This window comes from Ahaetulla prasina, chromosome 1, assembly GCF_028640845.1.
Source record: "Ahaetulla prasina isolate Xishuangbanna chromosome 1, ASM2864084v1, whole genome shotgun sequence".
Lineage (NCBI taxonomy): Eukaryota > Metazoa > Chordata > Lepidosauria > Squamata > Colubridae > Ahaetulla > Ahaetulla prasina.
The window spans coordinates 296,283,981-296,310,973 of NC_080539.1; the positions used below are offsets into that span (position 1 = coordinate 296,283,981).

At 39.3% G+C, this 26,993-nt stretch overlaps 1 protein-coding gene across 1 annotated transcript in view; it reads right to left on the reverse strand.

The window, feature by feature from the left end:
* LRP4 (LDL receptor related protein 4) overlaps positions 1 to 26,993 on the reverse strand; it is a 123,539-nt gene that overhangs the window by 18,747 nt on the left and 77,799 nt on the right. The window contains exons 3-24 of the mRNA XM_058161972.1: positions 25,993 to 26,109; positions 25,153 to 25,266; positions 23,708 to 23,824; positions 19,720 to 19,848; positions 19,368 to 19,487; positions 19,134 to 19,259; positions 18,917 to 19,042; positions 17,120 to 17,254; positions 14,732 to 14,857; positions 13,945 to 14,070; positions 12,785 to 12,910; positions 10,865 to 11,021; positions 9,569 to 9,786; positions 8,938 to 9,114; positions 8,042 to 8,164; positions 6,386 to 6,594; positions 6,041 to 6,122; positions 4,264 to 4,369; positions 3,302 to 3,503; positions 2,090 to 2,279; positions 643 to 774; positions 28 to 168 (exon numbers count right to left, since the gene is read on the reverse strand). Of these exons, the coding sequence (XP_058017955.1) occupies positions 28 to 168; positions 643 to 774; positions 2,090 to 2,279; positions 3,302 to 3,503; positions 4,264 to 4,369; positions 6,041 to 6,122; positions 6,386 to 6,594; positions 8,042 to 8,164; positions 8,938 to 9,114; positions 9,569 to 9,786; positions 10,865 to 11,021; positions 12,785 to 12,910; positions 13,945 to 14,070; positions 14,732 to 14,857; positions 17,120 to 17,254; positions 18,917 to 19,042; positions 19,134 to 19,259; positions 19,368 to 19,487; positions 19,720 to 19,848; positions 23,708 to 23,824; positions 25,153 to 25,266; positions 25,993 to 26,109 (3,099 nt within the window). The remainder of the gene's footprint in view (positions 1 to 27; positions 169 to 642; positions 775 to 2,089; positions 2,280 to 3,301; positions 3,504 to 4,263; positions 4,370 to 6,040; positions 6,123 to 6,385; positions 6,595 to 8,041; positions 8,165 to 8,937; positions 9,115 to 9,568; positions 9,787 to 10,864; positions 11,022 to 12,784; positions 12,911 to 13,944; positions 14,071 to 14,731; positions 14,858 to 17,119; positions 17,255 to 18,916; positions 19,043 to 19,133; positions 19,260 to 19,367; positions 19,488 to 19,719; positions 19,849 to 23,707; positions 23,825 to 25,152; positions 25,267 to 25,992; positions 26,110 to 26,993) is intronic.

The window sequence follows — 26,993 nt, forward strand, 5'->3', positions numbered from 1 at the left end:
AAAATGGTTAAATTACATATTGCCAACCTTCTTCAGGATCGACTCCAATGGCGATGGTGTTTTTCATAGTGACGTTGACTGAGACAACTACATCAGCAAAATATGGAATATCAAGTGAAACCAGACGAATATCCGATCTTCTTGCAAAGATTAGGAAGGTAATCATTCCTGCAAAGTTGAAGATGGAGTTCAATGCATAATTACATGTTTAAATTAATGTTATTAAAATTAGTAAAACAAAATATCGCATAATATTGAAAAGCAGCAAGGATTCAAGAAATACAACTACTCCACTTTACCAAGATATCTGTTAATGCATTTATGTCTGATACTACAAAGCATAGTGCTTCCTCCAAATTCTATCTAGTAATTCTGTCTAGTAAGTGATCAGACCTAATTTTATATAGGAACATATTTTATGTAGACATTTCATCATCATCTAAGCTATTCCTACCTTTGGGTGAAAAGTAGTAATAGCTACTGCAACACACATAAAATTCTATCGAAGTAGAACAGGTATTTATGTAAGTAAAATACTCCTTGTAATTTGAGTATATAATTTTTCTAGGGTCGGAATGTGGAGTTTAGGAGACCTTACTCTTTTCCAGGGACTAATAGAACCAGAGGAGATAAGAGACCCACCAGATAAACATGTTCTGCCATCTGCTTGTAGGTTGATGCCAGTAGGGCAAGAACAGCTGTAGCCTTTAGGAAGTGGAGCCAAGAGACAAAGGTGACTGCATCCACCATTATTAATGTGGCACGGTGTATGCACTGAAAGAAACAATAGCGAAACCATGTATTAAAAAAGTGATTAGGAATAACTGTGGTTTACAAAATTCTATAGGCATAGAATATATATATTTGAATTGGGTAAGGGAATACTTTCCATAAAAAGAAACTGATGCACAAACTTATGCTTCAGGATTCCAAATCTTTCACCAAAATTCCCAGCTCATCAAAAGACTATACCAATTTATAGTTTTTAATCTAATAGAGTGATAATACTTAGAAATATGTGTCTTAGAATAACAGAGTTGGAAGGGACCTTGGAGGTCTTCTAATCCAACCTCCTGCTTAGGCAGGAAACCCTATACTGTTTCAGACAAATGGTTATCCAATCTCTTCCATTAAGTGAATTAAATTAATGTAATTACTGCTCTAATCTAGCTTAATGTGTAAACGAAATAAAATCTAGTATGGTTCCAGCTGCTTTTACATGTGGTCCTGTCTAATTTTTTAAAAAATAACATTTTTTTTTTGTTTACATTTATACCCTGCCCTTCTCCGAAGACTCAGGGCGGCTTACAGTGTATAAGGCAATAGTCTCATTCTATTTGTATATTTGCAAAGTCAACTTATTGCCCCCCCAACAATCTGGGTCCTCATTTTACCTACCTTATAAAGGATGGAAGGCTGAGTCAACCTTGGGCCGGGCTTGAACCTGCAGTAATTGCAGGCTTTGTGTTCTTAATAACAGGCCTTACCAGCCTGAGCTATCCGGCCCTTATGAACATTACAGGTAGTCCTTGATTTATGACCACTCATTTACCAAACATTCGAAGTTATGATTACATTGAAAAAGAGTAATTTACAACCAGTCCTTGCATTTATGGCATCCTCATAGTCATGTGATTTGGGCACTTGGCATCCTTCGAGCATTGACAGCAATTGCCGTGTCCTGCAGTCACATAACTGCCATTTGCAACCTTTCCAACCAGCTTCTGACAAGTAAAATCAATGGAGAAGCTGGCGGAGTCGCAGTCAAGTGATGTCTCACTTAATGTGGTGATTTCCTTAAAGACCACAGCAAAAAAAGATTGTAAAATTGGCGGTAGTCACATAATGCCTCACTTATGACCACACCATTGAAATAACTAATTTTCCAGTCCCTGTTGTGGTCATAACTTAAGAGCTGCCTGTAGAATCAAAAAAAAAAGGGGACTTCGTGGGTATCAATGGGTACCAGCTAGTGGTACCATAAACGTTATGCACCGGTATATCAGAGTATAATAAAAAACTTGAAACTCTTTCTATCTATAGCCCAAAGACGTGTAACTTCTTATCTTGATGCAGAAGACCTCCATACCTGCAGGTCTCTGCCGATGAAAGACATGGATGTCCATAAGGTTTTCTAGGTTGTCCTGTAGACTCTCACGATCCAACCCTGTCCTTTTGTCAGCACTCTGGATGCTTTTCGTCTGCCAGTCTGTCCAGTAAATCCGAGCGCCGTAAAGAGTGAGTCCAAATGGGTGAGGCAAATTGCTCCCGATCAATATCTGTCAATCCCAAAAGCAAATCAACCAACTGCCAGGAAAAGAGCAGTTTTTTTAAAAAAAAACTGCAATGCACAGCTGCCTTAGAAGCAGCGTTAGACTGTACAATCTATAGAATCCAGTCTGGGTCGGTCATCAGGACCAGAGGTTTAGTCTTCTGAGCTTTCGGGCTCATGCTGGAGCCCATCCTCAGGAAACATCAGAAGACTAAACCTCTGGTCTTGGTGACTGACCCAGATTGGATCCTGCAACATTATCCAATGTTGCAGGATCCAACATGCAACATGAAGGCAGATATATGGGACGCATATATCTGCCTTCATGTTTGACAAACCGTAGAGCAAGTTTCCCCAACCTGATCCCTTTCAAATGTGCTTGACCTTTAGGGACCTGACTGAGAATTACTATGGGCACCAGGCAGGGGTGCTATTTAGCAAGTATTGACAGGTTCTGGAGAACTGGTAGCGGAAATTTTGAGCAGCTTGGAGAACTGGCAAATACCACCTCTGGCTGGCCGCAGAGTGGGGTGGGAATGGAGATTTTGCAATATCCTTCCCCCAGGAATGGGGAGGGAATGGGGATTTTGCAGTATCCTTCCCCTGGAGTGGGGTGGGAGTGGAGAGTTTGCAGTATCCTTCCCCCAGGAGTGGGGAGGGAATGGGGATTTTGCAGTATCCTTCCCCTGGAGTGGGGTGGGAATGGAGAGTTTGCAGTATCCTTCCCCTGCCACATCTACCAAGCCACTCCCACAGAACCGGTAGTAAAAAACATTGAATTCCACCACTGGCACCAGGGGAAGTCTAAGCCTGTCTCAACAATCCAGCACAGTTTTCCATACATTTCATTGTCTTAGTCTTCACTCAAAAGTTATTCATTTTGTCCCGTTAGAGAGCAGCTGAACTCCTCTGAAGATCAGAATGGGGAATGTTGGATCAAAGAGAATACATGTATGTTTTTTTGTAAACAAACATTGTGTATCTCCTATTTACCCTTTCCCAGAAGTCAATTCAACTTGGCTATTTTACCTTCCTATCACTGCCATCCAGGCCAGCATACTCAATTGTCTTCATGCCAGCATCTGCCCAGTAGAGGCGCTGAGACTCATAGTCAATAGCCAGTCCATTGGGCCAGGTCAGGTTGGAAGAGATGATCACCAACCGATCAGAGGCATCCATTCCCGCCCGCTCAATCTTTGGGTTAGCTCCCCAGTCAGTCCAGTACATGAACCTGCATACAAATACCCAAAATGGTGTGTAACTGCTACACCTTATTAATCTGACAATTTTTATTTAACTGCGCTAGGAAAGAAAGAGAACAGAACAGAAAAGAAAACCCTAAACAAGGAAGGCTTTCCACTTTTGCCGTGGCTATTTAGGTATTTGCTTACATTTGCCAAATATGCCAGCATCTTTTCATATGGTATTGAATTATAAATTACAATAGCTCCAGCCAAGTTAGCCCAAAGGAAGGATTGCAGAGAGTTGTAATTTACAATATCTTACACATTAGTCAAAACGGCTACATTATTCATCCCTTTTCTGCAGATAACTTTAATATGGTCATCCTCCTTATTCTTTATGACATATTAATGTTTGTTTGTAAGAGTTAACTCATAAGCAGGCAGATCCGTACCCTGCAAAAGATTTTCATTCACCCCTATTAGCTGGAGCGATCATGATCAATGACCAGGTTTGGTGCAAAATTCAACACTGGATTGTCTATGGTTTATTCTCAACATTAGAGAATACTACATTGTCTATCCCTGAATTAATCTTTTAAGGGTATTGGTCATACAGGATATTAGGGCTGGGTCTTTGTTTTATGAAGACCATAAGTATCAGCACAGAAGAATGAACACTACAGACTTTTAAAAAATTATATATAAAATTATAACAGGAAACTTTCAGGGATATCACTGTCATGAGGAATCAAAATGTAATGACATACAGGAATTGCATCAATGCAGTCTTAAGAGAAAAGTTTTCACCTTCCAACAGGGTCCACCACAATATCTCTTGGTCTGTCTAGGTTTTCCCATATTAAAACAGTCCTCATGGTTCCATCTATGTTAGATGCCTCTATCCGGTCTGTTCCTGCATTTGATAGAAAAGGGAAAGGAAAAAACAACCAGCCCTCAGAACCAGGAAAAAAAAATCATAAAAGAAAATAATCCATACCAAAATTACATTCGCACACCATGGCAAAGAAAACCAACAGGTTATATCAGCAAAATGATTTCCTCAGCAGGCCTACAAAGTATCCTTAGTCTAGAACAGTGGTAGTCAACCTGGTCCCTACCGCCCACTAGTGGGCGTTCCAGCTTTCATGGTGGGTGGTAGGGGTTTTGTCCGATACTGAAGCACTTTCCTTTTTTTTAAATTTAATTGACTTTTAAAAAAAATTTCATAGCATTATTTAAAAACATTTTTATTAGGTTTTCATAAAATTCCCCGTGACAATTTAAATTTCTGAAAATATACTATTTGTATCGCCTGCGCATACGTTTAATTCACATTATGTAAGTGAAACTAAATGGCGCCATATTGTGACCGCAAACAAAAGACCCTCTGTGGAACCGGTGGGTAGTTAGAAAATTTTACTACTAACAGATATACAAAAGTGGGCAATAGGTATAAAAAGGTTGACTACCCCTGGTCTAGAATAATAACTCCTGACCTCTATAAACTTTTTTTCAATTAATTTGATCCTCATATCTAGCCATCCTGGACATAAACTGTTTCAACTCCTACCCTCAAAACGACGCTATAGAGCACTGCACACCAGAACAACTAGACACAAGAACAGTTTTTTCCCGAAGGCCATCACTCTGATAAACAAATAATTCCATCAACACTGTCAAACTATTTACTGAATCTGCACTACTATTAATCTTCTCATAGTTCCCATCACTAATCTCTTTCCATTTATGACTGTATGACTATAACTTGTTGCTGGCAATCCTTATGATTTATATTGATATATTGACCATCAATTGTGTTGTAAATGTTGTACCTTGATGAACGTATCTTTTCTTTTATGTACACTGAGAGCATATGCACCAAGACAAATTCCTTGTGTGTCCAATCACACTTGGCCAATAAAAATTCTATTCTATTCTATTCTATCGTTACTCAGAAACTATTGGTTCTATTAAAGCAAGTAAAACACAGGATAATTTTACCAAAAACTTTTCTTAATTATAGGTTTAAATACTGTTCCATGTTCTTTTTATCCATAAGAAAAACAAATTGATTCAGATTGGCTGAAAATTCTGTCTACTGGAATATTTCAATTTGGAATTTCATAAACACCATTTGAATTATTCCGTAATTTCAGTGTTACAATACAAAGCAAACTTCCACATTTGCATCTCCTGATAATATTGAAAAACCAAGTACATCAGTGTAAGATTAAAATGTGTAACTCAAACATTTCAAATAAAGTGCCATGCAGAGACATTTCTGCAGGAATAAATTGATATGCTATAGATTTTCCTATTTCAGAACACTCTTTTTAAAAATTACATAAAATTAGTTCTTACTCCCAGAATTTCTTTGCAACCTGTCCACTGTTTACAGGAAGGTACAATGTTATTAAAGTCATCATGATCATAGAGTTTGAAAGAGTCTCATTCATACAGTACATCTCAGTTGATGCATTGGGAATAATCCTGCTAAGAATTTGGAAGGCAATTTTTCGGTCAGTGGTTATGTTTCAGAGTAGCAAATGAACTCTTTTGCCAATATGGCAGTGGCTTTCAGTACCTGCATCTGTCCAGTACAACTTGTTTGTGACCCAATCAACAGCAAGACCAGCTGGGCTTTCAAGACTGCTCTCCACCACAATCTAGCAACAAAACAAACACAATGAAACTCTGAGGGCAATATTGCTGTAACCAGAAGCACGGACCTTTCTTGGACTATGAATGTTCAGTTGTTTAAACAGAGATCTGGAATCAGTCCAGTTTAAGATATATGCATGGAATATATACCTCAAAAAATATAATTTAAAGATTAGATAGTTATAATGAGCCAAAATGGGTGTAACAAAACAAACACCAAGAAGACAAGCAACTTATATGCTTCCACTGAGCTCCTGTAGGATATTACCTCCTGGCCTGTTCCATTCCATTTTGCCCGACTAATGGAATCAGTGCTAACATCTGTCCAGTAGACATAGTCACCCTGTGCATCCCAGTCCAGAGCCACAGCACTGCGCACATCTGCCAAGGGGATGACAACATCAGACAGGTCTTCTGTGTCGAAGCTGATACGACGGATGTCCATCCTTCGGGCAAAAAGCAGGAACTTGTCAAGACCTGATCAAAGGTCGAAAGGTCTTCTTTTAATATCTCTAACAGAAAATTATGGTAACAAACACAAAAAAGTGATCTTGGCACAACGAAGTTCTATTATATCCATGCTTTCTATATGGATATAAAAGTCCAATCTATAATGTAGGCCAGACATGAACTAGCACTAGCCCTTAGACTTATATACGACTTCATGGTGTTTTACAGCACTCACTAGGTAGCTTACAGAGTTAGCATATTGCCCCCAACAATCTAGGTCCTCACTTTACCGACCTTGGAAGGACGGAAGGCTGAGTCAACCTTGAGCCAGTTAGGATAGAAAGAATCGATACTAACTGGCTGGCAGTGAGACCAAAGCTAGCCTGCAAAAGGGCATTCTTACCACTGTGCCACCATGGCTCTTAACTAAGTAGCAAATAAGTACAGAGCAAATGGAAGTGAGTATATACTGTTGAAAGAGGGATTTTAGGATTAGAAGAAAAAAGAACATGTTCTTTTTTCTTCTTAAATAAAATGTCCCTGTATGTAAGGATATGACAGGGTGCATTAATTGGCGGTTCCATTATTCTAAATATTAGGAAGAAGAATATGAACTTGTTCGCTCAGGATCCATCAGTGCCACTGCTAGCATTAGCTAGTCAGGTGCCTTTAGAAAGCCCAGAAAGAAAAAACAACTCAAAAACCGCCCTTCATTAGCAAGTCTAGCAATTTACTTTCTACTGCCTCTGAGCCCATAGGTTCAATGTAATTTTTATAGCATTAAGAACTGACAAACCAATTTTCCATTAATAAACTAACTTTAAAAATTGGTCAAGCCACAGGCTGTCATTGCATCTAGAAGCAAACTATTCTACAAACTATGCATTGTGTGGAAGAGCAATTGGTTGTGAACTGACAAATTATTTCATTGAGTGAGTTGCAGTTCCTAATATTACCTCTGTTCAACTTCTCTCTACCATTACAGTCTCAGCATTTTATAAACTTCCATAGTCTTCCTACCCCAGCAGTCTTTTTAGTTGTTTGAGATATTTATACTATATTTTCCAATTAAGTGAAAAACGGTATCAAGTTAAGAAATATAAGTTATTATTTCCCAAGGCAAGAATTCCACCTTTCCTTGCAGATACCCCACATCTTTCATCATGCCACCAATGCTTTTCTGCAGCTGAACTTTTGATTTGTTCATTTTGTTTATAAAATTGGAAAAAAAATATTCTATATTTTATATGGAAAGTTGGAAAAACAGCAACCAAAAAATCCAAATGTCATCCTGCCATCAATTTCATAAACACGTTGTAATATTGACATTAAATTGTGAATGCTTTCTCCATGACCCCTTCACATGAAATTTACTGTATCATTTAAATGTAATTTTGTTAAAATTCTTTAATTTGTCTCATGTGTGTGCACACAGACATGTTATGAAGGTACATAAACTCCTTATCACACTTACTCTGGGCACAAGTATGGCCGCTAGTCTTCCGAAAACCTGTGGGACATGCGCAGGTATAGCCCTTGTTATTTGGCAAACAGAGATGAGTACAGCCACCATTGTTGGTTCCACAGCGATTTCTCCCTGCTCGAATAGCCAAACAGAGATATTTTATATATACACAGGTATACACACACACACACATACATAAACGCAAATACCATAATCTATACAGGGAAAAGAACCAGAGATACAATGAAGCCGGTTCTATTTTGGAACGGCTTAATTTATTGTGCATTTGTATCTGTCTAGTGTAATTCTAAAATAGAAATATTCACCCCTGATTTATAAAGGATATAGCCATATACTTTTCATACTTCAAAATTATTTTCGTGATACAACAAGGAAACATACTGATAAGCCACTAGTAATATTAGTCCAATGGTAATTTTTATTAAATTGTGGACTTTTATACTACAAGGAAAGTAAAGCATGAATAAAATTAATGAAGATATTTATTGCAATTCAACGGTTTTTTCCCAATAGTAGAGACAGCTTAATTAGGAAATCTTTTTCCAGGTACAGAGAAATATGCCAACAGCAATAGTAATATAACAACAACAATAATGAAAGATTATCATATTATACCATCATTTATGAATTTATGTGGAGAACTGTTTGGCCACTGCTTCTAAGAAAATGTTATAGCTGTTCACTTTTACCTGGGATTATGTCTTTGGAAATTCATGTTTTCTGAATGTACAGCACTGATCGAACAATTCAATTTGAATCACTAAGACAATTTTTATATTCTACAAAGAGTGTTAGATTGAGGAAGCATTTGCCTGTCAGTATTTGTTTGTGATAGAACACTTGTCTTTTAACGATAATATCTTGCCTTTTCTCTCTGCAGTTACCTGCTGGTTGGCGTTGAGGATGCAATGTATGGATATCCATGGGGAAATGAAGCTTGTTACGGATGATCTCTTGATTTTTTCCAGTAAATTTGTTGGCACTGTTTATACTCTTGGTATGCCAATCTGTCCAGTACAGGCTATCTTCAAATACAGTGATAGCAAATGGATGTGGAAGGCCTGCAGCAAGAATCCAATAAAAGCAGATGAAAAGGTTATGGTCACTCTTTACTCAAGGTTGCTTCCATCTCTGAGACAAAAAAGGTCTCTTTCTTTTAATAATACCTCCAAAACTAAGCAAACCTTCTGCTGGTTTCTGCTGCCTTAGTACTCTATATTTCCAGTTCTGGAGGTAAAGGCTAACATCACAGTGCAATTTGCTACTCATATTGTATGTCCCAGTCATTGAGATTTTATAACTTGTTTGTGAATTGGTAGATACCAACCATCAGCAGTTGAAAGGACTGCTGGCATTAGCGTGGTGAAAAATCAGATATGGGATGAAAGCAAATGACTGATGATCTCAAACTCCTGGGATCAATGATCTGATTTGCCACACAGTATTATCTGAGTTACTCAGGGCATCACTTAGTTGCTTATCTAGTAGATAACAATCCCAATTTCCTTATCTCACCTTGACTAATAACAGCCTTCCTGTTCTTTCCATCCAAATCAGCCCTCTCAATAACATGATGCTTGGCATCTACCCAGTACATCCGATGCCCTGCATAGTCGATAGTTAGCCCATTTGGCCAAAAGAGATGAGTGTCAGCAATAATGCGCCGATTGGAGCCATCCATGTTAGAGTATTCAATGCGAGGAGTGTTTCCCCAATCTGTCCAGTAGATGGTACTATTGGAAAAGAGAAAAAAAATGTGAACAGTGGAAATTCCTTGAAAGGACAACAGACATTGCTAACCAAAACAGCCACTAGTTTAGCAATCTAAAGCTAAAGACATAATACTACAACTGATTGTATTGAGCTGATGAAAGCAAATAAGGATAACAGATTAAGGCTATGAACCTTTGCCAATAAACTATTAACCAGAATCTTTTGGCTTCACAAATTAGCACCTACAGTGGCTTTCTTCAAACTGAGTACACTCCAGATGGACAAAGTTAACTTTCCAGAATTTTAGCATGGTAATTGCTCAGAATTCTAGCAGTTACTTCACACAACTGGAGGGTAATACATTTGAAGAAGAGTGATCTATCCTAACATAGCTTACATTACAGAACACAGGAGAACGTGTTCTTTTAATAAGGCTATCAAAAGAGTACATTAAGTTCCAGTAAATAGAATTATGTTACAGGATATTCCAAGTTGAAAATGTAGAGAAGGTGATTTTTACAGATTCCTTCTTCTATCTACAGATCTTCTAAAATATGGGGGATGAGGTGTTATCAGACGCAACAAGTAAAACATAATAAAAGTAATAACACATTTGTAAAAAAATCACCAACTCCGTTTTCTTCCTCTAGGGGAAGTTGTCATTAGTTTTCATGGCATTTTAGAATAGAATAGAATAGAATAGAATAGAATAGAATAGAATAGAATAGAATAGAATAGAATAGAATAGAATTCTTTATTGGCCAAGTGTGATTGGACAGACAAGGAATTTGTCTTGGTGCATACGCTCTCGGAGTACATAAAAGAAAAGATACATTTGTCAAGAATCATAAGGTACAACACTTAATGACAGTCATAGGGAACAAATAAGCAATCAAATCATATTACGAAACAGTCAATATAAATCTTAAGGATACCAGCAACGAGGTTACAGTCATACAGTCATGTCATATGGAAGGTCTTAATTCATTTGTAGACTGGCAAATCTAGATTTCGCTCCAGGCAGCTAAAGTGGAGTCTTCATTCAGCAAATTTCATCTGATAAATTAAGATGGCAAACAGTGAGTCTCTCATACTTACCCTTCCATAGGGTGAAGAGCAATTGCACGAGGTTTTTCTAGATTCTTCCAAAGAAGCACTTTCCGATGCATTCCATCCAAATTTGCCACTTCAATGCGAGATGTCCCAGAGTCTGTCCAGTACAACTTGTCATGGATCCAGTCAATGGCTAGCCCACCTAGGACCCAGAGGAAGGAAGAGTGTGATAAGTAATGGTTGTTCAAGAATAGTCCCATTGAGCCATGGCTAAGGCTGTCCTGATATATAAAAGGAAAATGGAAACAAGGGTCTTTTTCCTCTTGTCTTATAAATCACTAAAACATTTAGGTAACTATTTGAAATGTCCATTATGACCAAGATATAAATATAGATGTAGATATAAATTGAAATGTAGATATAGAGATAGCTACACACACACACACACACACAGAGAGAGAGAGAGAGAGAGAGAGAGAGAGAGAGAGAGAGAGAGAGAGACATAAGCCACACTTGATTTTTAATCGCATGGTGGTGCGCTCCAAAATCCAAGTGGAGATTGGAGAAAGTAACATAGGCCTGATTTACATTTAAATTTAATTATAAAGCAAGTTAAATACAATTCATTTTATTTTATCCTATCCTTCTAATAATGTCCCTCTTCTTCCCCAGTAAAACATATGATTGATGGTTACTATGAGGGAGCTCTGAGAGCTGCAGCAAGGTTTTAAGGGTTATATTCTATTCTGGAGACTCAGGTTATGCAATTTTAGAGTTGCTTCCATGAAGACAGGCAACATACAGTAGTGGCCAAAATTGTGGAAACCTTTTGGGAAAAGTATATTTTCTAAAACTAGCCAATAACACCATTTTTTTGGAGTAGTACCATAAAATTATATATCAATGTACAGATAATTTAATCAAGAAAGTAATGCAATAACTTTTATAAAGGATTTGCTATTAGCAGTTCTAAAGAAGAAAAGTGAAACATATAGAAAAAATGAGATATACAAAAATTGTCACCATAGAAAAAACAAGCTATTCAAAAATTATCACCATGTCAGTTAATACTTAGTTGGGTAGCCTTTAGCATGAATTACACCCTTACAACGTCTTCCCATGGAGTGAACCAAGTCTTTTAGTTCTGCAGCTGTTATAATGTGAAACCAAGATTGAATGATTGATTCTATTAACTGGGTTTTATTGCTGGGTCGCTTCTGACTAACAAGTTTCTTTAGTCGGCTCCATAGATTTTCAATTGGGTTACGGTCTGGGCTATTCCCAGGCCATTCCAGCCATGGAATATGATTATCTTGAAACTCCCCCCAAAAGTGGTGTTATTAGCCATCAAACCTCAAAAATACACTTTTCCCAAAAGGTTTCCACAATTTTGGCCACTACTGTAAAAGTTTGATAGATAAATATAAATAAATTTTGCTACATACAGAGCTGCCATTTTTACTTCTGAAACCACTAAAGGACTGGCCTAATAGTTTTTAATGGGGTTTAATAGTTTAATAGTTTTTAATGGGGTTTTTAATGGGGTTTTTATTAGTTTTTAGAATTTTCAGCCAATTTTGAATCAGTCTTTTAAATTTGTTTTTTTAATTTTTTTATCTGTGGTTTTATCAGGCTGTAAACCGCCCTGAGTCCTTTGGGAGAAGGGCGGTATAGAAATGCAAATAAAAATAAAAAATAAAGGTGTTGGACTATAACTCACATCAAATCTAGTAAACACATCCCAAAATGTATTGTCAAGGAATAATGGAAGCTATATTCCAGCCTGACTAGAGTCATCAGGCTGTGGAAAAATAGACTAGCCTCCTTACACAAGCAACAATTGAAAATTAAATACCGTGGAGAAACTGAAGCCGTGAACTAAGCCAGCAGTCATCCATCAGACACACGGATGGATTCTAAGCACTGAATGATCCCCAGTGCCTGGAGCCGAAGACTCTTTCTTACCCAGGGCTTTACAGCTGCGCTTGTCTGGGCGAAGTTCATAGCCTTGTTCACACCAGCACTGGAAACCACCCTCACTGTTGGTGCACCCCTGACTGCAATAACCTTCCTCTGCACATTCATTCACATCTGGAATAAGAAAACGATAAGGGGTATGAAGCTAAAGAGAAAAGAGTAAATAGTTTGCTTTTGGATTCCATACTTTGATGCTTATTTATTTATTTTAAATATTTATTGTAAGCTTAAGCTCTCTAGACCAGTTAAAGGAAATTAGCAAGAGTTAAGAATAGAAGGAAATCAAGGTAGGCTGACTTAGAATTCTTGTGGGTGTGAAGGGACTTGTGATTGATGATGCATTTGGTCCCTTTCTCAGGCTCAGCCTGGTCATCTCCTACAGAACCTTTATTCTCACATTTTCTATTTTCCAAAAGTGGCATCTAGCTGGGGATAGACCCTCCGCCCCCCAAAAAACACTAGTCCATCTTTTTCCAATCTAATATTGTCTAAATGCAAATAAAAAAAAACATATCTAGAGAGAACCTGTCAACACCCGGAAAATTAGGAAATCCAGGCAGTTTCAATGTGTATAAAGATTTATTGTAAGCTTAAGCTCTCTAGACCAGTTAAAGGAAATTAGCAAGAGTTAAGAATAGAAGGAAATCAAGGTAGGCTGACTTAGAATTCTTGTGGGTGTGAAGGGACTTGTGATTGATGATGCATTTGGTCCCTTTCTCAGGCTCAGCCTGGTCATCTCCTACAGAACCTTTATTCTCACATTTTTCTATTTTCCAAAAGTGGCATCTAGCTGGGGATAGACCCTCCGCCCCCCAAAAAACACTAGTCCATCTTTTTCCAACCTAATATTGTCTAAATGCAAATAAAAAAATAAAAAAATAAAGGTGTTGGACTATAACTCACATCAAATCTAGTAAACACATCCCAAAATGTATTGTCAAGGAATAATGGAAGCTATATTCCAGCCTGACTAGAGTCATCAGGCTGTGGAAAAATAGACTAGCCTCCTTACACAAGCAACAATTGAAAATTAAATACCGTGGAGAAACTGAAGCCGTGAACTAAGCCAGCAGTCATCCATCAGACACACGGATGGATTCTAAGCACTGAATGATCCCCAGTGCCTGGAGCCGAAGACTCTTTCTTACCCAGGGCTTTACAGCTGCGCTTGTCTGGGCGAAGTTCATAGCCTTGTTCACACCAGCACTGGAAACCACCCTCACTGTTGGTGCACCCCTGACTGCAATAACCTTCCTCTGCACATTCATTCACATCTGGAATAAGAAAACGATAAGGGGTATGAAGCTAAAGAGAAAAGAGTAAATAGTTTGGTTTTGGATTCCATACTTTGATGCTTATTTATTTATTTATTTTAAAGATTTATTGTAAGCTTAAGCTCTCTAGACCAGTTAAAGGAAATTAGCAAGAGTTAAGAATAGAAGGAAATCAAGGTAGGCTGACTTAGAATTCTTGTGGGTGTGAAGGACTTGTGATTGATGATGCATTTGGTCCCTTTCTCAGGCTCAGCCTGGTCATCTCCTACAGAACCTTTATTCTCACATTTTCTATTTTCCAAAAGTGGCATCTAGCTGGGGATAGACCCTCCGCCCCCCAAAAAACACTAGTCCATCTTTTTCCAATCTAATATTGTCTAAATGCAAATAAAAAATAAAGGTGTTGGACTATAATTCACATGAAATCTAGTAAACAATCCCAAAATGTTATTGTCAAGGAATAATGGAAGCTATATTCCAGCCTGACTAGAGTCATCAGGCTGTGGAAAAATAGACTAGCCTCCTTACAAGCAACAATTGAAAATTAAATACCGTGGAGAAACTGAAGCCGTGAACTAAGCCAGCAGTCATCCATCAGACACACGGATAGATTCTAAGCACTGAATGATCCCCAGTGCCTGGAGCGAAGACTCTTTCTTACCCAGGGCTTTACAGCTGCGCTTGTCTGGGCGAAGCTCATAGCCTTGTTCACACCAGCACTGGAAACCACCCTCACTGTTGGTGCACCCCTGACTGCAATAACCTTCCTCTGCACATTCATTCACATCTGGAATAAGAAAAGGATAAGGGGTATGAAGCTAAAGAGAAAAGAGTAAATAGTTTGCTTTTGGATTCCATACTTTGATGCTTATTTATTTATTTTAAAGATTTATTGTAAGCTTAAGCTCTCTAGACCAGTTAAAGGAAATTAGCAAGAGTTAAGAATAGAAGGAAATCAAGGTAGGCTGACTTAGAATTCTTGTGGGTGTGAAGGGACTTGTGATTGATGATGCATTTGGTCCCTTTCTCAGGCTCAGCCTGGTCATCTCCTACAGAACCTTTATTCTCACATTTTCTATTTTCCAAAAGTGGCATCTAGCTGGGGATAGACCCTCCGCCCCCCAAAAAACACTAGTCCATCTTTTTCCAATCTAATATTGTCTAAATGCAAATAAAAAATAAAAAAATAAAGGTGTTGGACTATAATTCACATGAAATCTAGTAAACAATCCCAAAATGTTATTGTCAAGGAATAATGGAAGCTATATTCCAGCCTGACTAGAGTCATCAGGCTGTGGAAAAATAGACTAGCCTCCTTACAAGCAACAATTGAAAATTAAATACCGTGGAGAAACTGAAGCCGTGAACTAAGCCAGCAGTCATCCATCAGACACACGGATAGATTCTAAGCACTGAATGATCCCCAGTGCCTGGAGACGAAGACTCTTTCTTACCCAGGGCTTTACAGCTGCGCTTGTCTGGGCGAAGCTCATAGCCTTGTTCACACCAGCACTGGAAACCACCCTCACTGTTGGTGCACCCCTGACTGCAATAACCTTCCTCTGCACATTCGTTCACATCTGGAATAAGAAAAGGATAAGGGGTATGAAGCTAAAGAGAAAAGAGTAAATAGTTTGGTTTTGGATTCCATACTTTGATGCTTATTTATTTATTTTAAAGATTTATATTGCTATTTTTTTTTTGTCTTTTAATGACCCCTTGCATCGGGGTGGAGTCGGGGCAAATGAATGGAGCTGAGTGTTTACTGGCTGGATTCCCTTCCTGTGCGCCAATGCAGAGTTCGCAGCAGATATTTTCTCATTGTGCCTAGAACGGGTGTCAGCAATCTGTGTCTCTGGAGCCGCATGCGGCTCTTTGGGCCCTCTGCTGTGGCTTCCTGTCAGGTGATCCCACCATTGGCTGGCCCCGCCCTCCCCTCCCAGTCACTCCTTGCCTGGCCTGAGAAGGTAAAGGCGACAGCGGTGGATGGAGAAGCGGCCAGGGCAGAGACAGAGGGGAGGGGAGAGAGAGAGAGAGAGAGAGAGAGAGAGACATAGAGAGATACAAAGAGAGGAGGGAGAGGAGAGAGAGAGAGATGTCAAAAGGGTTTTGTGGTTCCCGGTGTTTTTTAACAACCGGTTCTTTGGCCTAATGATCAGCTGGGTAGGTGTGGCTAGGGGGGGTCATGTGACTGGTGGAAGTGAGTGATATGGAGCTGGCTATGCTCCATATCACTCACCAGGTTTTGTGGCTCCCAGTGTTTTCTTTTCTGTGGGAAACAGGTCCAAATGGCTCTTTGAGTGTTTAAAGTTGCAGACCCCTGGCCTAGAGAAATATCTGCTGCTATTTAGGATTGAACTCACAGCCTCCTGATTGTGAGGTGAGAGCTCCATCTCTAGGCCACTGCACCACTCTAAGATTTATATTGCTATCTGTCTTATAAAACACAACTCTAGGCGACTCACAGCGATAATAAAAACAAAACAGTAAAAGATAATCCAGAATATCAAGCACTTAACTGATCATCTCCAGCCCATCAATGTACATAATTTGTAATCTATTCACATTACGAATGTAATAAAAAACTCTCCCTTTTTATGGCCCTGGACTTCTTTTTTTCTTTTCTTTGTCCTATTACCTTCATACTATGTACTAGGTAATAGAATAAAGAAAGAAAAAAGTCAGACTAGCAGATTTTCTACTTTAGGCACTTCGAAACAAGGCCATTATATGCAGCTATTGGTTTAAATCACATTTCTTTCTGAAATTCAGAAAATTCTCTTTCCATTGCAATCTTCCCCATTTTTCTATTGATTCTACTTTGCTTTGCTTTTTTTTAAATGACTATTAACTGAGGATTGATAAAATGTCTTTGATTGGTAGTGTTAGGATCAGTGGTTTGAAAGCACCAGTACAAATCAGAAAGGTCCATATAATTATCCAGTTGAAACTCGGTTAATGCCAGTGCCCGTCAGTGCTATGACTTTAGCAAGGACAATTTCATTCCTATTGATACCTACAGATGCACTTAAGTGTTCAGGCTGCTTACCCTGACACGATCTACCATCCTCCAGAAGCCTGTAACCTGTATGGCAGGTACACTGCACTATTCCACGAATCATCTGGCATTTCTGGGCACAGTCCCCATTGTTGACATTACAATTTTCCTCTCCAGTTCGAGGACCTGTGAAAAGATCAGAGGCAGAAAGTTATTGTAATGCAACCATTCTTTTAGAATTTTCCTCTTATCTAGGACAAATTATGAAAAATGCCTAAAGTAGTAGTCAGGAGAGAAAAGAAGAGTTTGCGTTCTTTTTTGTTGTTGTTTACATTTATACCCCGCCCTTCTCCGAAGACTCAGGGCGGCTTACAATGTATAAGGCAATAGTCTCATTCTATTTGTATATTTTTTACAAAGTCAACTTATTGCCCCCCCAACAATCTGGGTCCTCATTTTACCTACCTTATAAAGGGTGGAAGGCTGAGTCAACCTTGGGCCGGGCTCGAACCTGCAGTAATTGCAGGCTTTGTGTTCTAATAACAGGCTTCTCTATTGCCTGAGCTATCCCGGCCCTCTTTGGAAAAGAGACCCTATATTTCACACAAACAATTGCTCCTAAATTGTCAAGAAAGGAATGATTCCTATATCTTGCTGAGCTTAGCTTGGCTCTTCAGTATATACCTGGAATGCTATATTCTTCCACAAATAGCCCTGCATCCATAAAATCAACCAGAAAAGACAGACTAGGGTTTGATAAGATAATATAGTGAAAATGCCAGATTAGGTCATCACCCCAACATTCAGAATTACAGGTGGTCTACCAATTTACAACTGTTCACTTAACGGATCATTCAAATTATTCAAATTAATGATGGCCTTAGAAAGGGTGTTTTATGGCCTATAAAACACTCCTGGCCATTGCAAAATGTCAACACTCACACACTGCATTGGTGATGCAGTCACTATCTAGGTGCTTGGCAACCTGTTTGCAAAGTGCCCATGATCATGAGACTGCCATTTGCAAACTTCTCTGCCAGTTTCTCCAAAAAGCCAATGGGGAAATGAGCAAGGAAGGTTCCAAGTTGATGCTATCTGCTGAGAGGACTCCCTCTTATCTCTGGGGCTGGCTGAAACAGCTTCCAGCTGAAGAATTTCAGCTTCATGCTAACATGCACGGAGCGGAAGTCCATTGACAAATAGTTCCTTCAGCCAGTCCCCAGAAATGAAAGGAAGCCAAAATCCAAGCAAGATTTTCAGCCCCTGAACAGGCAGTGTGGGAAGCAGTAGTGGGTTGCTACTGGTTCGCCCCTGATCGGGTGAACCGGTAGCAGTGGCAACAGGAGGCTCAGCCCACCTGCCCGGACATCTCTGCGCATGTGTGTGTCGCGCGTGTAAGCACGAGTGCACCCATGAGCGAACCGGTAGTGATTGAAACTGAAACCCACTACTGATGGGAAGGTAAGGAGTGCAGAGTGCCTCAAGGTGTTGAGGGAGGTGTTGGGTGACCCAGTGTAGGCTGTGCACAATTGCTCACTCAGGGGCTGAAAATCCTTCTTGGATTTTGGCAGGGAGGATTGTCAGCTCCTGAGCAGAGAGACTCTCACATGTTGCCTGCTCTGCATCTCCCTGGTCTTCCTCATCCCCTTGAGGCACCTGTATGTCTTACCTGGCACTCCGTACCTAGAACTCCCTCTGCTTAACAACCCACAAGATCACTTAACAACCGCAAATCTTCGGAGTGATGAGACTGCCGATGTTGAGCGAAACAGTCACGTGACTTAATTAAGCTCAATGACTAAGATTCTAGTTGCAATTACGGTTGTAAGTCAAGGCCTATCAACTTACGGCAGTTTTGGGCAGGGTTCTCATCACTGCCATCTCCACAATCATTGGCACCATTACATAGCTTCCGTTGGCCAATGCAGCGCCCATTTCCACACAGAAATTGGTCAGGGGAACACTGTGGGATTCCTGAATGAAGAATTTTTGAAATTATAAAACTGACAGCTGAACTCAGCACAGATTCTAGCTCAAAAAAAGGCAGCCAATTGTCCGTGTTTACCCGAGTCCTCACAGTCTTCCTCATCACTGTAATCAGAGCAGTCTCCCTCCCCATCACAGCGCCAAGACAGCCGAACGCAGCGGCCAGATTTACATCGGAACTGGTCAGCTGTGCACATAGAGGTAGCTGAAGAAATAAACATGAGCAAGAATTTCAAAACGGTTTCATGACACGCTTTTTCTATGATCTTACTCGCTGCCCCTAGGCTGCATTTACAAGTCCCAGGATACTCACTGCAGTTTTTCTCATCCGACTGGTCATCGCAATCAAAATCACCATCACACCTCCAGCCAGCATTAATGCACAAGCCACTGTTGCACATGAATTCTCCCGAGCGGCAAGGCTGGTGAGAAGCTACGGAGATAAACAGTTTATGGTAATTCACACTCTAATTCAAGCCAAATTAAGCCCGAGAGATTCAGTTTGCTATCTGGAGGGAAAGCGGAAAAGCTTCTGTTTTGAATATTGGAATGACAGATGCCCCCTCACAAATTTTCTCTGTTATTCCTACCATGAAGCACATCTGAAAACAACACAGCAATGCCATTTGATCTGAGTCTGCAGGCCCTTGCTGCAAGTAACTTACAGCAGTCAGATTCATCGGACCAGTCCCCACAATCATCATCTCCATCACAGTGGTAAATGTCCAGGATACAACGCCCATAGGCACACTGGAATTCCTCCAGGTTACATGTTGCTGCTGGCACATCTGATGCTAAAAGGGGAATGAAAAAAAAAAGGAAAGAAAGAAAGAAAGAAAGGTTAACAAGAGATTCCTTAAACTGTTTTGTGATTCTGGTGATGCGCAAAATAGAAAGCAATAGCAATAGCAATTAGACTTATAAACTGCTCCGTAGTGCTTCACAGCACCCTCTGAGCAGTTTACAGAGTCAGCATATTGCCCCCAACCATCTGGGTCCTCCTGTTATTGACCTCAGAAGGATGAAAGGCGGAGTCAACCTTAAGCCAGTCAGAATCGAAATCCTGGCAGTGGGCAAAGTCGGCCTGCAATACTGCATTCTAACCATGCACCACCATGGCTCCTAGCAGATAGAGTAGCAAGTATCATGCAGAAGCTGTCATTACACTGAAAGTTATCCAACACTAGCGGTAATTGGCCTCCTGTCCCCCAAAATGCCTGTTTTGAACAGAGCGTTCGTTGCTTCATAAAAATCAACAAAAAGATCCACAGTAAGATCTTCCACCATTCTTTAAGATTATTTCATGTCACAGCCTAGAAAATATAAATTAGGAAACCCTTACATAGTTAAGCTGCTTATATTGAATAGCATAGATCTCATATCATATCATATCCTATCAAGATGTCATCATGCATAGAATTAGCACATTGAAAGTTGATGGAGACATACACAAGGTTCTCTCTACAAACTGAAGTGCAATAGGGATTGTGGCAACTGAAAAGCGGCATTTATGAATATGAAGCACACTTTATGAAGGTAGACAATAACAAAATCCACTAAGCAAATCCACATAGACTTTCCATCCACTTTCATAATAAACATAGAAATAGCATGTCAGTAGATTTACTACATATTCAATTCCACCACTGATTTTATCATACGTTGATTGCCATGATTATGTATGCACTCTAATGTGAAGACTCATTTGTGACTGACCACAAGCATTCCAATGGCTTTCCTTGTGTTCAAGAGAATGAGGGCATGGTGTTCTCCAAAAGCCTAAACAGCAAGTTAACCTCCAAGATAGCTTCCAGGCAATACAAAGCTATAATTTTCTGTATCTCTAGAGATGACTATGCAAAGGTTTGCAATTAGCCCAGCTGTATGATTGAACAGAGGAACTGTTCATTTGAGGATTTTGTTCAACCAATGCTCTTAAGCAGAAGTCACCATGAATTGCTGTGGCAAGCCTTTGAAGAGTACCATTTATCTCAAAATGATGCCAGGACAAACATCTCCATTTCTGTTTCGTAGAAGAATTCTTCTAGGCACATATAACATTGGGCCAGAACTCAGTTTAATTTAAGACAAAAGATGTACGATGCCGCCCCTTTCCCCAACGCAATTAAGCCCAGAGAACAGAATTCTTGGTGTTAGATAGACAAACATCAGCGGCCTGTAAAATTCAAGGTTTTGAAAAATCATTATTGCAACAGAAAGGAGGCTTTTGGAAGGATGTTCAAGCAGAATGACCCCAGCAAAAGCATTCAGGACTCTTAACAGCATCTGGGTCACACTGTCTGGCACAGCACCTGTTTTCAATTACAAATCGTAAGAAGCAGGGGACAGAAAGAAGCACAAGAGGTGGTAAATATATAATTGAAATTCGAGGCCCAGGAGTTCTTAGCTATCTTGAGTGCCCTCTGGTTAGAAATATGGAAATATACATCAAATTGACAATAATTATAATAATGGTTCAGCATAGGTTAGAGGGCACCATGTTGGGAAAGACTGGCTTAAATTGAGGGGAAATTTCTAGTTTGCTTCTGTGGGTTGTTGTTTTTTTAAATAAAGTATTAGACTTTTTAGTAATATACAGGAGAGTTTGTTAATATCACTAAACCCATACCTCTAACACAGTTAGGTTTCTGAAGAAAATACATATTTTAATAAGTAGCAGGAAAAGTACAGCCAATGGCAAGGAGGGAGAGTGAACTTGGCTTCCTCTTCAAGACTTTCCTAGCTCTGAAATCTTTACGGCCCTGGCTTTTTGCCAGCTCTCATTATCTCTGAAGATAAAAGACAAATCCCACCCCACAGCAGCACCACCCCCAGGATTCCCCACCCTTGCCCTTCAGGAGCTGGCTGGACGCTTTTATTGTCTTCTCCCTCCAAACCTTTTGAAGTTTCCTCCTATCTAGAACATATTATGAAAAATGGCCTTGAGGCAGCAGTGGGGGAGGAGACTCAGCCTCTCTGCTGAGAATCCAGTTAACTTCTGAGATATGGGAGGAAGGGCAGGAAGAGAAAACTGAATGAAAATGTGAGCTAATCTGGAAAGGGAGCAATTCACAAAGGCTGAAGCTGGTTTCCCGGATATTAATAAAAAGTAGGTAAAGGGACGTTTGAAATAGATGATCCAAGTCCACCTAGACTGGGAGAAAGGCAACAAAGAGTGCTGGAAATCATTCATCAAAATATTGGTTACTGTGCACCTGTTCACCTCCTCCCTTCATTGGTTGTTCATTACATCCTAAGGCCCACCAATTAAAAGTGACACTGTACTGATGGATTGTTAGGGCAAAACATTGCAAACTTCTTTCATCCTTGCCTCCTTGATTAGTTTTCACACATCTGGACTCTCCTATCAGTAACAAAGTTATAACATCCTCCAACTCCTCATTTTCTGTTTTGGATCCCACTCTATTCCTCCACTTAATAATTCTACATATAATTAAGCTGTAATTCTCACCTTAGTATCAAAAGTCTTATGTATACAGATAGTCCTTGACTTTCAATTATTCATTTAGTGACCATTCAAAGTTACGACAGGGCGGAAAAAAGCAATTTGCATTTGGTCCTATGACTGTTGCCACATCCCCATGGTCACATGACAAAAATTTGGGTACTTGGCAATCAGCATGTATTTAAGACAGTTGGAGTGTCCTGGAATCATATGACCTCCATTTGCACCTTCCCAAATGGCTTCTGACAAGCAAAGTCAGTGGGAGAAAATGGATTCACTTAATGACCATACAATTCACCTAATAACTACAGCAAAAAAGATTGTAAAATCTGGCATTACTCACAACAACTGCCTCACTTAACGCTGGGAGTTCCATTCCCAATTGTGGCTGAAAACCAAGGATTACTCATAGGCAAAATTTAGAAACAAAATAGTCTGTAATATACCATCAAAGCAAAATTAAATAATGTATCTCTCAGTTGATATACTTGTGTGTGTGTGTGTATTCTCATTGATATCCAGTAAAATTAAACAAATCATGCTAAAGCTCAAAGTTACTGGAGTCTTGTGTTAAAATACAATTTTATTTGCTTACCATTTCAAAATACTGCATCATAATCGAGTTTCATGAGAAAAGCATTGATTCCTCAACAATTATACAACATTAAATGTATTTAAATTCTAATGTAAATTGGAGTACATGATATATAATTTCTTTAAATAAAGAGGCAAGAAAAATCACAACTGAAAATGAGGTCAGTTTCTTTTAAAAATGGAATTTAAAATTCTTGAACTTTTTAGAGGGAAATCTTCAATTAAAAAATATGGCTTTTTCCATTTATCAGAATCAATTTTAAAAAGCATTATTGTGGGAGAAGATGTTATTCTTTCAAGACAGAAATAAAAGAGCAGCATTAACAGCTGTAGTAACTGATACCCATGATCATTTCAAAGCTTAGAAGCAGATGCTTTTATCAAATGAAGGAAGGGTGATGTCATTTCAAGTAGCTCTTTTGATGGCAAAATGCCTGCAGAGATTTGCACTACTAGTTTATATATTTTCAAACCTAAAAAGCAAGGCTAAGGCCAATAGGTGCTAAAATCGTGAAAGAAAAAACTGGCACCATATACCCAGAAGCAGAATGTGGGGCTTAAATGCCAGAAGCGAGAAGAAAGAGGGCACTTACGGCAGTTCTCTTCATCTGACCCATCCTTGCAGTCAGTATCACCATCACAGAACCAGTGCTCAGCTATGCAGCTACCATCAGTGCAGCGAAACTCTTTGTCTGAACACTTTCTCATATCTGCAGCAGAAAGAATAGCTTAGGGGAAAATAGCAATAGTACTTAGACTTACCGTATATACTCGAGTATAAGCCGAGTTTTTCAGCACATTTTTTGTGCTGAAAAACGTCCCCTCGGCTTATACTCGGGTCTATACGGCTTATACTCAAGTTTTTTTTTTAAGCCCCTCGGCTTATACTCGAGTATATACGGCTTATACTCAAGTTTTTTTTTTTCTTTTTTTCACATTTTACCGGACTGAAGCCCTGCCGGTGCAGTGAGAGGGCGGGGCGGGGGAGCCGCCAGCCTTCTCAGCTGAGGGAGGGAGGGTTTCCCCAACCGGTAGGTGCCTCATTTCCCACCCTCGGCTTATACTCGAGTCCCCAGTTTACCCCAGTTTTTGGGGTAAAATTGGGGACCTCGGCTTATACTCGGATCGGCTTATATTCGAGTATATACGGTATATACCGCTTCATAGTGCTTTACAACCCTCTCTAAGTGGTTTACAGGTTCAATGTCAGCATATTGCCCCCAACAATCAGGCTGTCCTCATTTTATCGATCTCGGAAAGATGGAAGGCTGAGTCAACCTTGAACCGGTCAAAATCGAACCTCTGACAGTGGGCAGAGTTAACTTGCAGTACTGCATTCTAACCACTGTGCTACCACCGCAGCTCTTCCCCTTCCCATTCCCTTCCCTTCCCTCACAGCTGCCAGTGAAAGTTTTTTTTTAAAAAAATCACATCCTCAAACCTTCCAATATTACAATTGCACAGAATAATGACTGCTTGCTGAGTGTAGATTTTTACAGAGATAAACTGAAGTTGTACTACAATACAGTTTGGTGTGGCATGGAAGAGACATAGCACAAACCCCAAACACCCCAATTTCTCAACCCGCCAAACAAACTATCTTAACTTTTTCCAAGGAGCCTGAGGTCTAGATGTATCCTAAACCCATTTTGCCCTCCACAGTCCTCAAAGCCTCAGAAGATGTAATGCCAAAGTGCAGTTGCAAATGGTCAAGAAATGGGGAAAATGGGCTTTCTTTAGGCGTATTAAAACAAATCTCTCCTCCTCAAATCTTGGCTACTACAGTGACATTATCATCTTGTTGCTTCAGCTGCAAATTGGGTTTTCATTTGGGAATGGCCATTTGCCATATGCACTGAAAACATCAAAGTCTTCATAAAGAACAAAATAGATGATCTTCAGCCCACCAATGTTAGGACTGAAACCTATGCAAAAACTCTGTTCCAATCATCTGTGCTACAATTATTATTTTTCTCTCTCATGTCATTTGGCACTCAAAAATGCTAGATTTTGGTCCTATCACAATCAGGTTACTAACCACACTGCTCATCACTGTTGTCTCCACAGTCGTTGTCGCCATCGCAGTGCCATAGGCTACGTATGCAGTATCCATTCTGACAGGAGAATTCATCTTCCTCACATTCCCGGGGAGCTGCAGGAACACAACCCACAAAAAAAGACACAGCACTGTGGTTTACTCAGCCAGCCGAAGCCCATACACACACACACACCAGACATTTTAGGAACATCTATTAATGTGATTCTTTATTATATATTTATTCTGTTCATTCAATTTCTCTGAACATATTATAAGACTATTTTAAAATAAAATGAAACAATAAAATACAACAATAGCCCATGTCATTGAGAATACAACTGTTGGTAAGCCTACTAAATAAATAGTCCAGGAAACATGTAATATTTATAAAAGCTTGATCTCAGTGTAATGCAAATTTCAAAGCAAAATTTGATAAGCAATACACATCTCTGGTTGGAATTCACCAACTAGGATTGAGGGAGCATAAGAAGACAACTTTCCAATGTTTGCACAAATGTGTCCACCTGCCAAAAGTCAAGTTTTGTGGTATATTAAGGAACACCACAAACCTAAATTACTGAGGTTAGAGCAAACCCATTGCACCTGCATGCCTACCGTCCCTGTCCTAATATTCCTTTTTACTTACTCTTCTCATGTATCCAAATTATGTTTATACTTTTACCTGTTATCTTATGTATGATTGACAAAAATAAATAAATAAATAAAATACACCATTTATTCTAACAGCTACTCTACTGCTTAACCATCTCCAAAAGCCGACTGCAGGTCCAACAGTGACATTCTGTTTGTTCTCACAAAGGGATTGTGTGTTTAACGTACGGCAGTCCTGCTCATCAGAATCATCCTCACAATCATTGTCCCCATCACAGACCCATGATCGACGGATACATTTGCCATTGTCACAGTGAAAATCCAGGGATGAGCAAGTAGGCAGCACTGAAAAGTAAGAAGGAGAAAAAGAAACAATGAAGAACATTCAGTAAGTTGTACTCTATTTACTTCTTAAATCATACCCGCGTGCCAAGGACATAACAGTACTACAGTAGTAATACTACTTCTAGTAGTACTAATTATATTTAGTACTAAGTAAAATATTCTAATAATTATAATTGTAATGAGAACCAGTTTGGTGTAATGGTTAAGGCACCAGGCTAGAAACCAGGAGACTTTGAGTTCTATTCCTGTCTTAGGCACAAAGCCAGCTGATCTTGGACTAGTCATTTTCTTTTAGACCCTTACGAAGGAGGCATTGGCAAACCCTTCCCAAAAATGTTGCCAAGAAAACTGCAAGGGACTTGTCTAGGCAGCCTCTAAGAATTGGACACAACTGAATGGAAGAAAATAATTATAATGTATAATTTAGTAATAATTATAATTAGTACATTATAATAATAGTAGTATTACTAATAAAAAGCACGAAGGGATGGGAAATGCTGCCATATTAACAGCTCCCCAAATTTAATATGCAGTTGAATTCTTTTTAAGATCGGTTTGTACTCTGAATAACAAGTAACAACTTGGTGATATCCCTAAAAGTGAGCTAAAATTCTGCTAAAAGAACAGCCAAGTTCCCTTTTCTGTGCCAGAGAATACTGTTGCAGAGGTTACGGAAAGTTATGCCAACTTTCAGCTGTACTGTAGTCAGATCAATTTTAGCTTATTAAATGGGGGAAGAAACAGTCAGTGTGTTCTCAATATGGTACTTATTTGAAATTGTAGTGAATTAAAAGAGACATGAATTTTCAAAGTACGAACATAAGCCCTGGCCAACATTCTACACTTACGTTTTATTTCGAACACTCATCCAGAGATACAAAAGA